Source organism: Dermochelys coriacea, chromosome 15, assembly GCF_009764565.3.
Source record: "Dermochelys coriacea isolate rDerCor1 chromosome 15, rDerCor1.pri.v4, whole genome shotgun sequence".
NCBI lineage: Eukaryota > Metazoa > Chordata > Testudines > Dermochelyidae > Dermochelys > Dermochelys coriacea.
This window is the reverse complement of record NC_050082.1, coordinates 984,547-996,876: the sequence shown is the minus strand read 5'-3', so window position 1 is coordinate 996,876 and position 12,330 is coordinate 984,547. Positions and strand designations below refer to the sequence as shown.

Below are 12,330 nucleotides of genomic sequence, written 5' to 3'. Positions count from 1 at the left end.
TATCTACCTGGGGCCCTGAATACCACCATGGACAAATTAAGTGGACACTTTCCCTGGAATCATGAACGGGAGATAAAAAAGATCATCTGCAACATATTCTGCATTTGGGGCTATCCAACCCTAGACCCCTTTGCAACTGCAAAGAACAAGAAATGTCCTGACTTTTGCTCCAGAGCGGGACTGGGCAAACATTCATGAACTCATGGGATCAGGACTTACTGTATGCATTCCCTCCCCCCCCACCCCCCGATACCAGTCCTCCACAGAGTTCCAACAAAGATACGAACAGATTGTGCCACTGTAATTCAGATCGCCCCATCATGGCCCAGACAACCATGGTTTCTGTTCCTCACCAGAATGTCAGTTCACCCACCGATTTTGTTGCCCCTCACTCTGAATCTCCTATCGCAGCAACATGACCGATTTCTTCACCCCAGCCTGTCCATGCTTCACCTCGAAGCTTGGTTCCTACATGGTTCTTCCAAAACAAACTAGCATGCTCTTAGCATATTCAAAGAGTACTTGTATATAGCAGAACACAATCTACTTGCATCACCTATCTCTGAAAGGGGAAGTGATTCACACAGTGGTGCTCAACCAAACAAATTCCTCCTACTTCTGCACTCTTCCATTCATACTTGACTACCTATTACACCTTAAACAATTTGGCCTTTCTTTCAGCTCCATTAAAGTCCACTTAGCTGAGCTGTAGCTCACGAAAGCTTATGCTCTAATAAATTTGTTAGTCTCTAAGGTGCCACGGGTACTCCTTTTCTTTTTGCAAATACAGACTAACACGGCTGCTACTCTGAAACCTGCTATTACAACTTTTCATGACAAGATCGATGATACCTCTGTTTTGCTCTGCCAATCACCAAGTGTTTTTTCAAAGGGCTCCAATCACTGTATCTGGACATTAAACCTCCTACCCTCCGTGGGACCTTCACTTAGTATTAATCTGCTTAACTCAACAAACATTTGAGCCCCTAGCCACTTGCTCCCTCTTACACCTCTATGAAAACAGCATTTTTAGTGGCAATTACCTCTGCCAGATAGCAGGAGAAATAGAAGCTCTCATGGAGGACCACCGTACACACTTTTTTTTTTTTTTTAAGGACAGGGTTACCCTCCAGCTACACCCCAAATTTATTCCAAAGGTGCATTAGTCATTCCACATCAATGAACCGATACACCTGCCAACCTTCTCTCCTAAACCACATGCAAACTCTTTTGAATCCACTATACATACGTTAGATGTATGCAGAGCTTTGACATCCCATACCATGACCCTCCCTAACGTCCTAGACCACCTTTTGAAACTAAAACAGGATGGGCTCGCTCAGCTCCATCAGAGTACACCTCACAGCCCTCGCCACCTTCCATGATTTGCTGGACAGATATTCACTCTTTCCCCACCCTACTGTAAAATGCTTTCTCACAGGCCTGCAAAATCTCTACCCTGAGATTTATCCATCGACAGCTGCCTGGAATCTCAACCTAGTTCTTCACTGTCTTATGAAACCTCCCTTCGAGCCTTTAGCTACCTCATCTCTTCTCCACATGTCTGTGAAGGTAGCTTTCTTGGTTGCTATAACATCAGCAAGGAGAGTAGGGGAAATAAGCACCCTGATGGCCTACCCTCCCTACACAACCTTCTGTAAAGATAAAGTTACCCTGCAACGCCATCCTAAATTTCTCCCTAAGGTGGTGTTCACCTTCCACCTTAACCAACCAATATACTTATCTGCATTCTATCCCAAACCTCATGACACTCCGCACAAAGCGGCTCTACATACCCTCGACGTGAGATGACCAGTCGCCTTTTATCTGGACAGGACTAAGCCATTTTGTAAATCCCCGCAGCTGTTTGTCTCCACTACTGAGAGATCAAAGGGTGGGGCTATCTCTAAGCAACGCCTTTCCAAGTGAATTTCTGGCTGCATCAGATCCTGTTACTGCATTCAGAATGCCCAACCACCCGAAGGCATCAGAACTCATTCTGCGCGAGCTATGTCAATATCCTTTGCCTTCCTCCTTAACGTATCTATTCCTGATATCTGTAAGGCAGTCACGTGAACATCTGAACACATATTTACCAGACATTACGCTATCACACAGGATACCACAGCAGACACCATAGTAGGCCACACAGTACTGTCTACAGTTGTAACTGCCGCAACGCCAAAGTCCCACCAGCCATAGTGGGTATTGCTTCACATTCACCTGGAGTGGAGCACCCACAGGGCAGCACTCAAAGAAGAAGAGAAGGTTACTCTCCTTGCAGTAACTGAGGTTCTTCGAGATGTGTGTGGGTGCTCCACTCCCCGCCCTCCTTCCCTCTACTTTGGAGTACTATTCTGACATCTCCACGATAGAGAAGGAACTGAGGGGGGTGCAGGACACACGCACTCAGGCAGACTCTAACGAGATCGCGAGACAGCAGCTGAGCGTGTGTTTCATGACCAGGCATTGTTACCAAAGATCTCCGATCACCTGCACCATCACCTGGAGTGGAGCACCCACAGACACACGTGTCAAAGAACCTCTGTTACTGAAAGGTGAATAACCTTCTCTTATACACCTAGCTAATTTTGTAATATTGTAGTACAGGGAGAAATTTTCTTCCTGATCCTGACTGATATTTAGCTTATAACTTGACACATAAAATAGATATCATTATGTATTTTTTTATCGTAGTGTAACTGTAGATTTTATGCTTTGACTGTCTCATACATTTTTTTATTCTAACTAAGCTATTTGCCATTATGTTTTTAATTTTGTCTACAAGTATTTCTCAAGAAGATATAAAAATGTAGGTTTTTAGAAGTATGTAACATTAATTTTCATTTTTACAGGTATATAACTATTTTTTCAAGTATTAATGTGTTCTGAATTGTGTAATAGATGTGTAATATGTTTGGCACTTAATTTTCAATTTTCTCCTTTGTTAATAGATACTTTGTCCCATGATGTAGTGATACAATAATTGAAAGTGTTTGATCATGAATAGACTTTTAGAATTGTTCTATCTAGTGATGGTCAAGCATTCATTGGATTTAATATATTTTGTAGACCTAGAAGTCTGGAAATTCTCTACAAATCATCTTCTTCTGCACCTTGTATGAAAAGGAAGGGGACTTGTTAATATACTGATACCTTTTAGCTATATCAACCTTTCTGGCTCTGATTCACTTTTTTTATTGTCTTGAATTTTTTTTTTCAACTGTATTGAGATACTTTTTCAAAAGGCGCTACACAAAAATAAATTGTAAACATTCCAGTTGCCATAATGTATTGACTTAGGAATTTCTATGGCCCTCATTACAGTAATATCTAAGAATCTGACAATTGTTAATGAATTTTAACTTCAGAACACCACTGTGAGGAAGGGATGCGAAACTGAGGCTCAGGGTAAATTAAGTGACTTGTCCCAAGGTCATACAGGAAAGGCTGAGTTGGGAATTGAGCCAAAGTCTCTTGAGTTCCAGGTTAGTGCCCTACTGCCCTATCCATTAGACCAGGGGTTCTCAAACTTCATTGCACCGTCACCCCCTTCTGACAACAAAAATTACTACATGACCACAGGAGCGGGTATTGAAGCCTGATACCACTGGAGCTCCGCAGCCCTGGATCAGGGGGCCAAAATCGAAGCCCAAGGGGCTACAGCCCTGGGAGAGGGGCCTGTAACCTGAGTCCCTCCACCCAGGGCTGAAACCCTCGGGCTTTGGGTTCAGCCCCAGGTGGTGGGGCTTGGGCTTTAGCCCCCATGGTGGTGGGGCTCAGGCTTTGGCTTTGGGCCCCAGCAAGTCTAATGCCAGCCTTGGCAACCCATTAAAACAGAATTATGACCCACTTCGGGGTCCTGACCCACAGTTTGAGAACCGCTGCATTAGACCATCTTTTTCTTCCATTTGGGAATCAGGCAGACCAGAGCTTAGTTTATTTCTCATTGATGCAAAAGTCTCCTGAGCGCTGGAAAGGAGACATTAATAGAACTTGTCCCTCTGTGGTAGATTGTATTCTGGACTTCATTAGAGCATACTCATCTAAATTATACTTGTTTTTCCTAATGTGTTTGAATCTGGTCTGCTATTTACACAGAAGTTTGGTGTTTCCTGTATGAATCTACAGGGACTTAGACGCTAAACTAAAAAACTAAAAAAAAATTAGTTATTCTTTACTGTGTGAAGAGTCAATTACTGAGGGTCATCATGGGAAACAGTTTTACTCTTGCTTGATATGGATTTTTCAATGTGGGGGTTAAAAATATATAAAGCTTTCCTGCTGCACAGTGCCTGTTACTTTCCTGTTTCCTGAATAAGTGTAGTTGTGCCTTTTTCAACCTATTTTGGAAAGTAGAAACCTTTCCTTATGTTTCTGATTTATTTCCTCTGTCTGCCTTTGATATCCAGGGGAGCATGTAACTTCGAGGTTTAAAAATGAAGTTGAACGGATGGGTTTTGATATGAATAATTCCTGGAGGATATCCAATATCAATGAGAAATACAAGTAAGTTGTATGAATCTCTGTAGACTGTTGCTTCATAGCCAAGTGCCCTGTCAAAACACTAATCCTCATGTAGCAGATCATTGGAACGTTTTAAAATGGAGAAGTTCTGCAATGAAAGAAAATCTGCAAAAAGGAGAAAATAAGCTTATGCCCTTTTTGCTGATTTATGTATTTATAAAGAATGCCTTAAAGTGGGCTTTCAAGTGTATATATATATTTTAATTAGAGATATCAGGTCTTGATTTTCTGTTCTTCTTGCTGGAAGACTCCTTGGAGGACAGGAGAATTAGAGGACTATAACATTACAAGAAAGTGAAACCTGACCAAATGAGAAGGGAAATGATTCCTATTCAGACTGTTTAAAATATTTTGCTTTTACTGGCAACTGTTTTCCTCAAAAACCTGGCAAAGACGGGGAAGAAAGAATCTTTGTGGAAGATTGAAACACCCAGGCCTTTGAACTGACATCTGAGAAAGTTCCCGCTCCAGTTCTCTAGTTTCACAGGACTAGATATTCTTGACATGTGTAAGGTTTTTTTAAAAAAAGAAAAGAGGCCTTTTTTATTTATACATCATAAAAGAAGCACAATGGGAGAAAACCATAATTTTTTCCCCTTTGGCGTTTTTAGAGTCTGAGGTGTTAATTCAGGAAAACAGAATGCTTTTCTGAATAGAAATAGACTTAGGCATATGCTTACGTGCTGTCCTGAATTGGGGGAAAATGTGTGACTTATTTTTTGTAATTACTTCCACTTCTGTTGCCCTTATTGGAAGAAAATATTTTCAGTTCCCTGCAATTTATCTCAAGCTGTGGAAGACATTCTTTATGGGCTCACAGTTTTTCCCCTAGAAATCTGCTTAAATTTGGATGAGAAATGAAATGCAATTTTAAAATATTACGGTAAGGGTTCCCAAGTGATGGTCTGTTGACAACTAGTGTTGTCTACGTAGAGCTGGCTGGCGCATCGTGCTGTTTCTCCTTGTCTCCTGCTGCTTCCACAGTTATACAGGCTTTTTGTTACAAAGATGAGTTAGGCAGTGTCAAGGTTCCTTCCCCACTCTGAACTCTAAGGTACAGATGAGGGGACCTGCATGAAAAACCCCCTAAGCTTATTTTTACCCGCTTAGGTTAAAACTTTCCCAAGGTACAAACTATTTTATCTTTTGTCCCTGGACTTTATTGCTGCCACCACCAAGCGTCTAACAAAATATAACTGAGAAAGAGCCCTTGGAAACGTCTTTCCCCCCCAAAATCCTCCCAAACCTTACACCCCCTTTCCTGGGGAAGGCTTGATAAAAATCCTCACAATTTGCATAGGTGAACACAGACCCAAACCCTTGGATCTTAAGAACAAGGAAAAAGGAATCAGGTCCTTAAAAGAAGAATTTTAATTGAAGAAAAAGTAAAAGAATCACCTCTGTAAAATCAGGATGGTAAATACCTTACTGGGTAATCAGATTCAAAACATAGAGAATCCCTCTAGGCAAAACCTTAAATTACAAAAAGACAGAAAAACAGGAATATACATTCCATTCAGCACAGCTTATTTTATCAGCCATTTAAACAAAACAGAATCTAACGCATATCTAACTAGATTGCTTATTAGCCCTTTACAGGAGTTCTGACCTGCATTCCTGCTCTGGTCCCAGCAAAAGCAACACACAGACAGAGAGAATTCTTTGCCCGTCCCAGGCTTTGAAAGTATCTTGTCTCCTCAATGGTCATTTTGGTCAGGTGCCAGCAAGGTTATCTTTAGCTTTTTAACCCTTTACAAGTGAAAGGGTTTTTTCCTCTGGCCAGGAGGGATTTAAAGGTGGTTAGCCTTCCCATTATATTTATGACAGGCAGCCTGTAAAAGCAGCTAGAGACAAAGATATTCTGTCACTCCAGAGTTCTGTTTGGTTAGAATTATAACCTTGCTGCTATAGTTCATTCTTGGAAGATTCCTTTCAATCACTGGTCAGATTGGGGAGGTGGGTGGGGGAAGGAAGTGTTGGTATTCTCTTATACTCACTGAGATTCAGTGAGAATCCACACATGGTAGATTGAGTTGATCTTCAAAATATGAGTATCCTTTTTTTGCTTGCAAGTTTGGGTTAGTGGTTAAGTAGTTACCAAAGTTAGCATTTATATAAACATCATTTGGTCTAAGAATTAATACCCTATAGTAATGAATGGGAACTGTTCGCACCTCTCCAAGCTAATCTTACAGACACTTTATGTAACTATAGCACATACCACTCTTTTCACTAAATTCTGGAGCACAAGATGGCAGCCCACAGGGAAAAGTGCCATTTTGCCAAATCACCACAAATCAGCACAATCCAGTTCCTACCTTCCGAAAGGGATTGATAGGTTGATGTGTTGGTTCAGTTTTAAACGTATATCCTCTGGTGACTGACTCTGCCAGGCCATAATGACTCCATTCCTAGTGGCTTTGTGATATGAGCTTATAGAAGAGAGTGAAATTACTAATTCTTTGGTATTGAAAGATGGGGAATTTTTCTTCTGTTTTGATGTGTTCCTGGTAGCTGCAGTTAAATACCATTGGGTTATAATTTTCCTAAGGAAACGCTGGGTCAGATCCTCAAATGGTGAAAGCAGCACTGCTCCATTGATATAAGTGGAGCTATGCTGACTTCACCAGCTAAGGTTCTGGTCCACTGTATTCTTTAATGTCTGATGAAGAGGAGTGTAGCAGCATATATAATTGATCAAGAGCTCACAAATAGTATGGCTTGCGAAATGAACGGCTCTTTGTTTGCTTGTACTGCCTTTTATTTTGAATTGTCAGTAGGTTATGTATCTGCTATTTGTCTGCTGCATTTAACCCTTTACTTCCTCTTTCCACTCAGGCTCTGTGGTAGCTACCCACAGGAGCTCATAGTTCCCGCTTGGATCACGGACAAGGAGCTGGAGAGTGTGGCAAGTTTTCGGTCCTGGAAACGTATCCCGGCTGTGGTTTACAGGTGAGACTCCAGACCAGGAGCATTCACTGTCACCAAACTGAGGACTGGCGCTTTTCAGCAAATAAAACCTTAGCTTACTTGGAACTGAGAATCTCAGCTAGTAATGAAACATGCTCAGGGTGCTAATGTATCAGGGCTCAAAACGAGTGCAAGTAACTACAATGAAAGTAATGAACATTCAGTAGATTCTGTAAATAGTAGGAAATACCAGAGTTACAGCAGTGTATGGTGCCCCTAGTTTCTGAGTATGCATAATCAGAAGGGTTGTAATGTTGTTGTGTTTGCATGGATGAGAAGCTTTGCTGTATTCTGATTCCTTGTTACTCTGTAACTCTTCCAGCTATGAATTACTAATACCCTCACCTCAACTTTTGTTGTTGCAGAACTCTTACATCAGACTTCAGCGTGTAACTCACCTTGTCAGTTTTTGATCCCCCCCTGTCCCCCCCCGTTTTGGTTTTTACACTCTCATACTATACTGGCGAAACACAAGGGCTCTGGAAAGAGATTAAGTGCTTGTGTTGACTGACACTTTCTGCTATTTGTCTCTGGAATATCTGTGATAACTTTGTAAATACTGTAAGTTTTTTCCTTGCCAGTCTTCCCAGGAGCTTTCAGTAGAGTCCTTATGCAGCATCTAACTTGACCAGTTGATTGTGGCAAATTAGAGATTAATTTGATTAGATATGTTACAGTCCCCTAAATCTCTGTAATGCTTCCTGTGTGTGGGGTCTTTACATTTCTACAATTACCTCCATGTTATACACTCCTGTGTATATAACCCTTCCTGTTCGACTAGTGTCCCTATGGGTGCTCCACTGTAGGTGTGCTTGTGTCCCTGCATTGTGGATCAGAGAACTTCAGTAGCAGTGTCCATTATGCCCATGCATGCGCTATCTCTCCTGGTGCACGAGGCTAACCCCCCTTACTTCCTTCTCAACTGCCCCGGCTAGAGATGGAGCAGTCCACTTCCGACCATTACCTTCTTTTACATTTCTATAGCTAGTTAATCTCCCCAGTCTTAGTTGTAGTTTTTCTCATTTTACTTTCTTCGCAAACAAAAAAAAAAGACTTTATTGTTTCCCCCTTTTTCATCAGGGATCCTTCCTCCAGTGGGGTATGCCTGGTTCACCGGGCTTCAAGAAGTGTCTCTCCTGCAAAGAGGTTATCCCTGTAGCAGGCAAGCACTCCCGGTGCATATGCTGCCATCGGGAAGGCCACATTCCACAAAAGTATGGTCTCTGCCAGTAACTTATGCCCAGGTCTTGCAAGGACAGGGAGTTGAGACAGAAGATCATCTTCATGGAGGCAGCCCTCCAATCCTTCCAGGACCCATGCCAAGAGTCACCTGGCAGACGTGACTCTTCCCCACAGCCCTCAACATCCAAGGACTGTGGGTTGAAGAAATCAGTCACTGACTCCTTTCATAAGTCATTGAAAAAGATAGTAGGAAGTCCCCAGAGTGAGCCCCAAGTCAGCCTTAAACAATCTCAAGCACGTTCGGTACCATCAGCACCAAGACAGTCCCAGCCTGGTATCATGGCTCACAAAAATCTGGAGTGGCAGATGTCGTTAATATGCCTAAGGACCTGATGGGTACAGACACAGAGTCAACGGCACTCAAGGACAAAGACAGGTGCCAGCAGTCCACTAAGAAGACACTGCCATACACGTGGTTCCATCAATACTGTCATCTATGCCCCATCCAGCACCGGAGCAATTGGTGTGGGCAAGATCATCAACCCCCTCAGTATTGCCAGTAGCACTGAGTCAGTTGGTGCTGCTGGAATTCTGGCTCTTGAGAGACCTCCCACGTATCCGGCGTACTGGAGTCTCCTCTTCTCGGGACCGGGACCTCAGCACCAAGTCATCTTCTGGCATGGGAGTCTTCCCCGCAGACCTGCCATGCTCCTTGAGCAGACCTTCAGACAGCCCCACTGGGTCTTGGAAATTGTTTGCACTGAGTTCTCATCCATTTTACCTCCTTACTCCCTTGACAACACTCTTCCCTCTCCCTCTACAGTGACCCGCTCACAAGAGTTTAGTACAAGAAATAGATAGCATGATAGAATCAGTACCTCTATGAAGCAAAGGTTTTTATTCTTGCTATTTCCTAATACCCAAGAGGAAGGGAGGTTGGAGATCCATACTAGACCTCAGAGCACTCAACAAATATGTCAAAGCACAAAAATTCAAGATGTTCACTCTAGTTACGATTATTCCAGCACTGAAACAGGGAGACTGGTTTTTGGCCCTCAACCTTCAGGATACTTACTTTCATATCTCAATCCCGCCGTCTCACAGACTATTCCTCAGACTTACCCTAGAACATGACCACTACCAGTACATAGTACTCCCCTTCGGGCTGTCGTCAGTTCCAAGAGTATTCTCCAAGGTTCTCTTAGTAGTGGCAATGCACTTACACTCCCAGGGGATCATGATTTACCCCTACCTGGATGATTGTCTCCTCAGAGGCTTGCCAATTCACCAGATCCACAGTAGACTTAGTAATGGAATTGGGCCTACCGATCAATTCCCAGAAATCAACCCTCACTCCTGGAGTTCATAGGCACTGACCGTGAATCATTACAGGCCAGAGCCCTCCTACCTCAGCACAGATTCCTCTCTTTGGTGATACTCATAGAGATTGTTTAAAACAGCCCACAAATGTCAGTCAAACACCGCCTCAAACTTTTGAGGCATATGGCCATGGGCACTGCAGTAGTACCGCATGCCAGACTACACATGCGATGTCTTCACTTGTGGTTCAGCTCAACTACTGGCCAAACAGTGACAGGCTAGACAAACCCCTAGATAAACTCCCTGTCACTACCCACCAGGGTCAATAACTCCTTGGAGTGGTGGAAAGACCCAACAAATGTCTGGAAAGGAATTCCCTTTTTGAAAATCTCTCCGTCTGTGCTTCTTACCACCAACACATCCCTCGTAGGATCAGGTGCGCATCTAAATGACTTCGCAACACAAGGCAGGTTGTCATCCACGGAGATAGCCCTCCACATCAACTCCCTCGAACTCAGGAGGCCTGCACCCATTTCCTCCCACTGATCAAGGGATTAGACACGAGAGTACTAACAGACAACACAGCATGTATGTACTATATAAATTGACAAGGGGGAGCTAGATCACTCTCCATCTGTGCAGAAGCAATGAAACTGTGGAACCGGTGCATCTCCCAGGACGTCATACTATCAGCAGCTTATCTTCCAGACACTCAAAACTCAATAGCGGACAGTCTCAGTTGTAAATTCCTACACTACTATGAGTGGGAGATAAACACACCAGTATTACATGACCTATTCAGGCAATGCGGGACACCAACCACAGAACTGTTTGCCACTTACCTGAACAAAAAATGTCCATACTACTTCTCCAGAGGACAGATGGGGCAATGCTCCCTGGGTGATGCTTTCCTTCTCCCCAGGGCAGGGACATTCTCTATGACTTTTTCCATTCCCCTTACTGGCAAAGGTCTTATTAAAAATAAAAAGAGAAGGAACACACATCATATTGATTGCTCCCACTTGGCTGAGACAGAACTGATATCATTACCTGTCACAACTTGCGACATGCCTGCAGATTTCAGGCATGGAACAGCCTGAAATATACTAGGTACCTGTTTGTTTGTTGTTTACTATTACCACAGAAATTATGTAGTAGACGAAAGGGAAGTGATCTGGAGAAACAGGAGAGTTTTTCCATGACACCCTCTGTTCTGCTTGCTGCAGCATTGATGGCTGGATTGGCAGCCTGACTTATTGCTGAGGCTTACTTTGATTTATATTTAAAGAAATGAGTACTGGTATTCTTTTGATTATGACTGTTCTATCACTCTGGGCAGTTATGGTGCTGTATGGATCACAAAGGAGATTTTCTTATCGCCATACAAAACTTCTCTATTGCCTACTGCTGGTTTAGGTATCAGACATTCTCTAGATACAATAAGATTTCCCTGGATAAAAATCAGAGACCTTGCCCTAATACTGTTGCAGATATAGGGGTAGTTGAAGAAGTTGTTAAGGAAATTGCTGCTTTCATAAAACTTTCAGCTACTAGCTGTTCAATTCTGTTACTAAAATAGAATCTCAATAGTGATTGCCTAATAACTAACTGACCAGTCAGGAAGTTCAGTCTGTCTTGTAGAATTTCTTTTAGTAATTCTGAATTTTCATACAAGATAAGGTACATTTATCTCATGTTCACACTGAGGTGTGAAGAACAACTTGTATCTTTTTAATTCCAAAGAAATATTAAGAGAACATTGAGCATTGGCAGCAACACCTCTTCTTGGCAGTATGCACCTCAGATAGAGGCTTTTTTTTTTTAAATGACAACTTAAATTCTGCAGAAACTGATAGTGCCACCAGAGGAGTGATGGTGCTGTATACCACAAAGTACTGGCTCTAGTCTTCCCCAGATTCTAGCCTGGGAATGAAATCGCCTCATGTACAGAGCAGTCCAAGGGAAATACCATTCAGACTATTCAGAATATACAGGGGCAGATCCTCTGTTGGTGTGATCTGGCATAGCTCCATTAAACTAGGTTCACCGGGGGAAGGAGACCAAAGCCCTGAGGTAAGCGGAGATGTGGGATACCGGGAGGAAGCACGAGCAGGAGAGCACGAGAGGGGAGGGCTCCTGCCTCATACTGAGAAAGAGGGACGATCAGCGAGTTATCTCAAGTGCCTATACCCAAATGCAAGAAGCCTGGGAAACAAGCAGGGAGAACTAGAAGTCCTGGCACAGTCAAGGAATTATGATGTGACTGGAATAACGGAGACTTGGTGGGTTAACTCACATAACTGGAGTACCGTCATAGATGGATATAAACTG

General features: G+C 42.9%; 1 protein-coding gene across 10 annotated transcripts in view; it reads left to right on the top strand.

The window, feature by feature from the left end:
- The window catches only part of MTMR3 (myotubularin related protein 3), a 230,354-nt gene that overhangs the window by 170,967 nt on the left and 47,057 nt on the right, over positions 1-12,330 (top strand). For all 10 annotated transcript variants that reach the window (XR_006275855.1, XM_043497966.1, XM_038372838.2 and 7 more), the window contains 2 exons: positions 4,413-4,509; positions 7,366-7,479. Coding sequence is in view for 9 of the 10 variants with exons in the window: in XM_043497966.1 (XP_043353901.1) it covers positions 4,413-4,509; positions 7,366-7,479 (211 nt within the window). In the remaining variant the exon portion in view is untranslated. The remainder of the gene's footprint in view (positions 1-4,412; positions 4,510-7,365; positions 7,480-12,330) is intronic.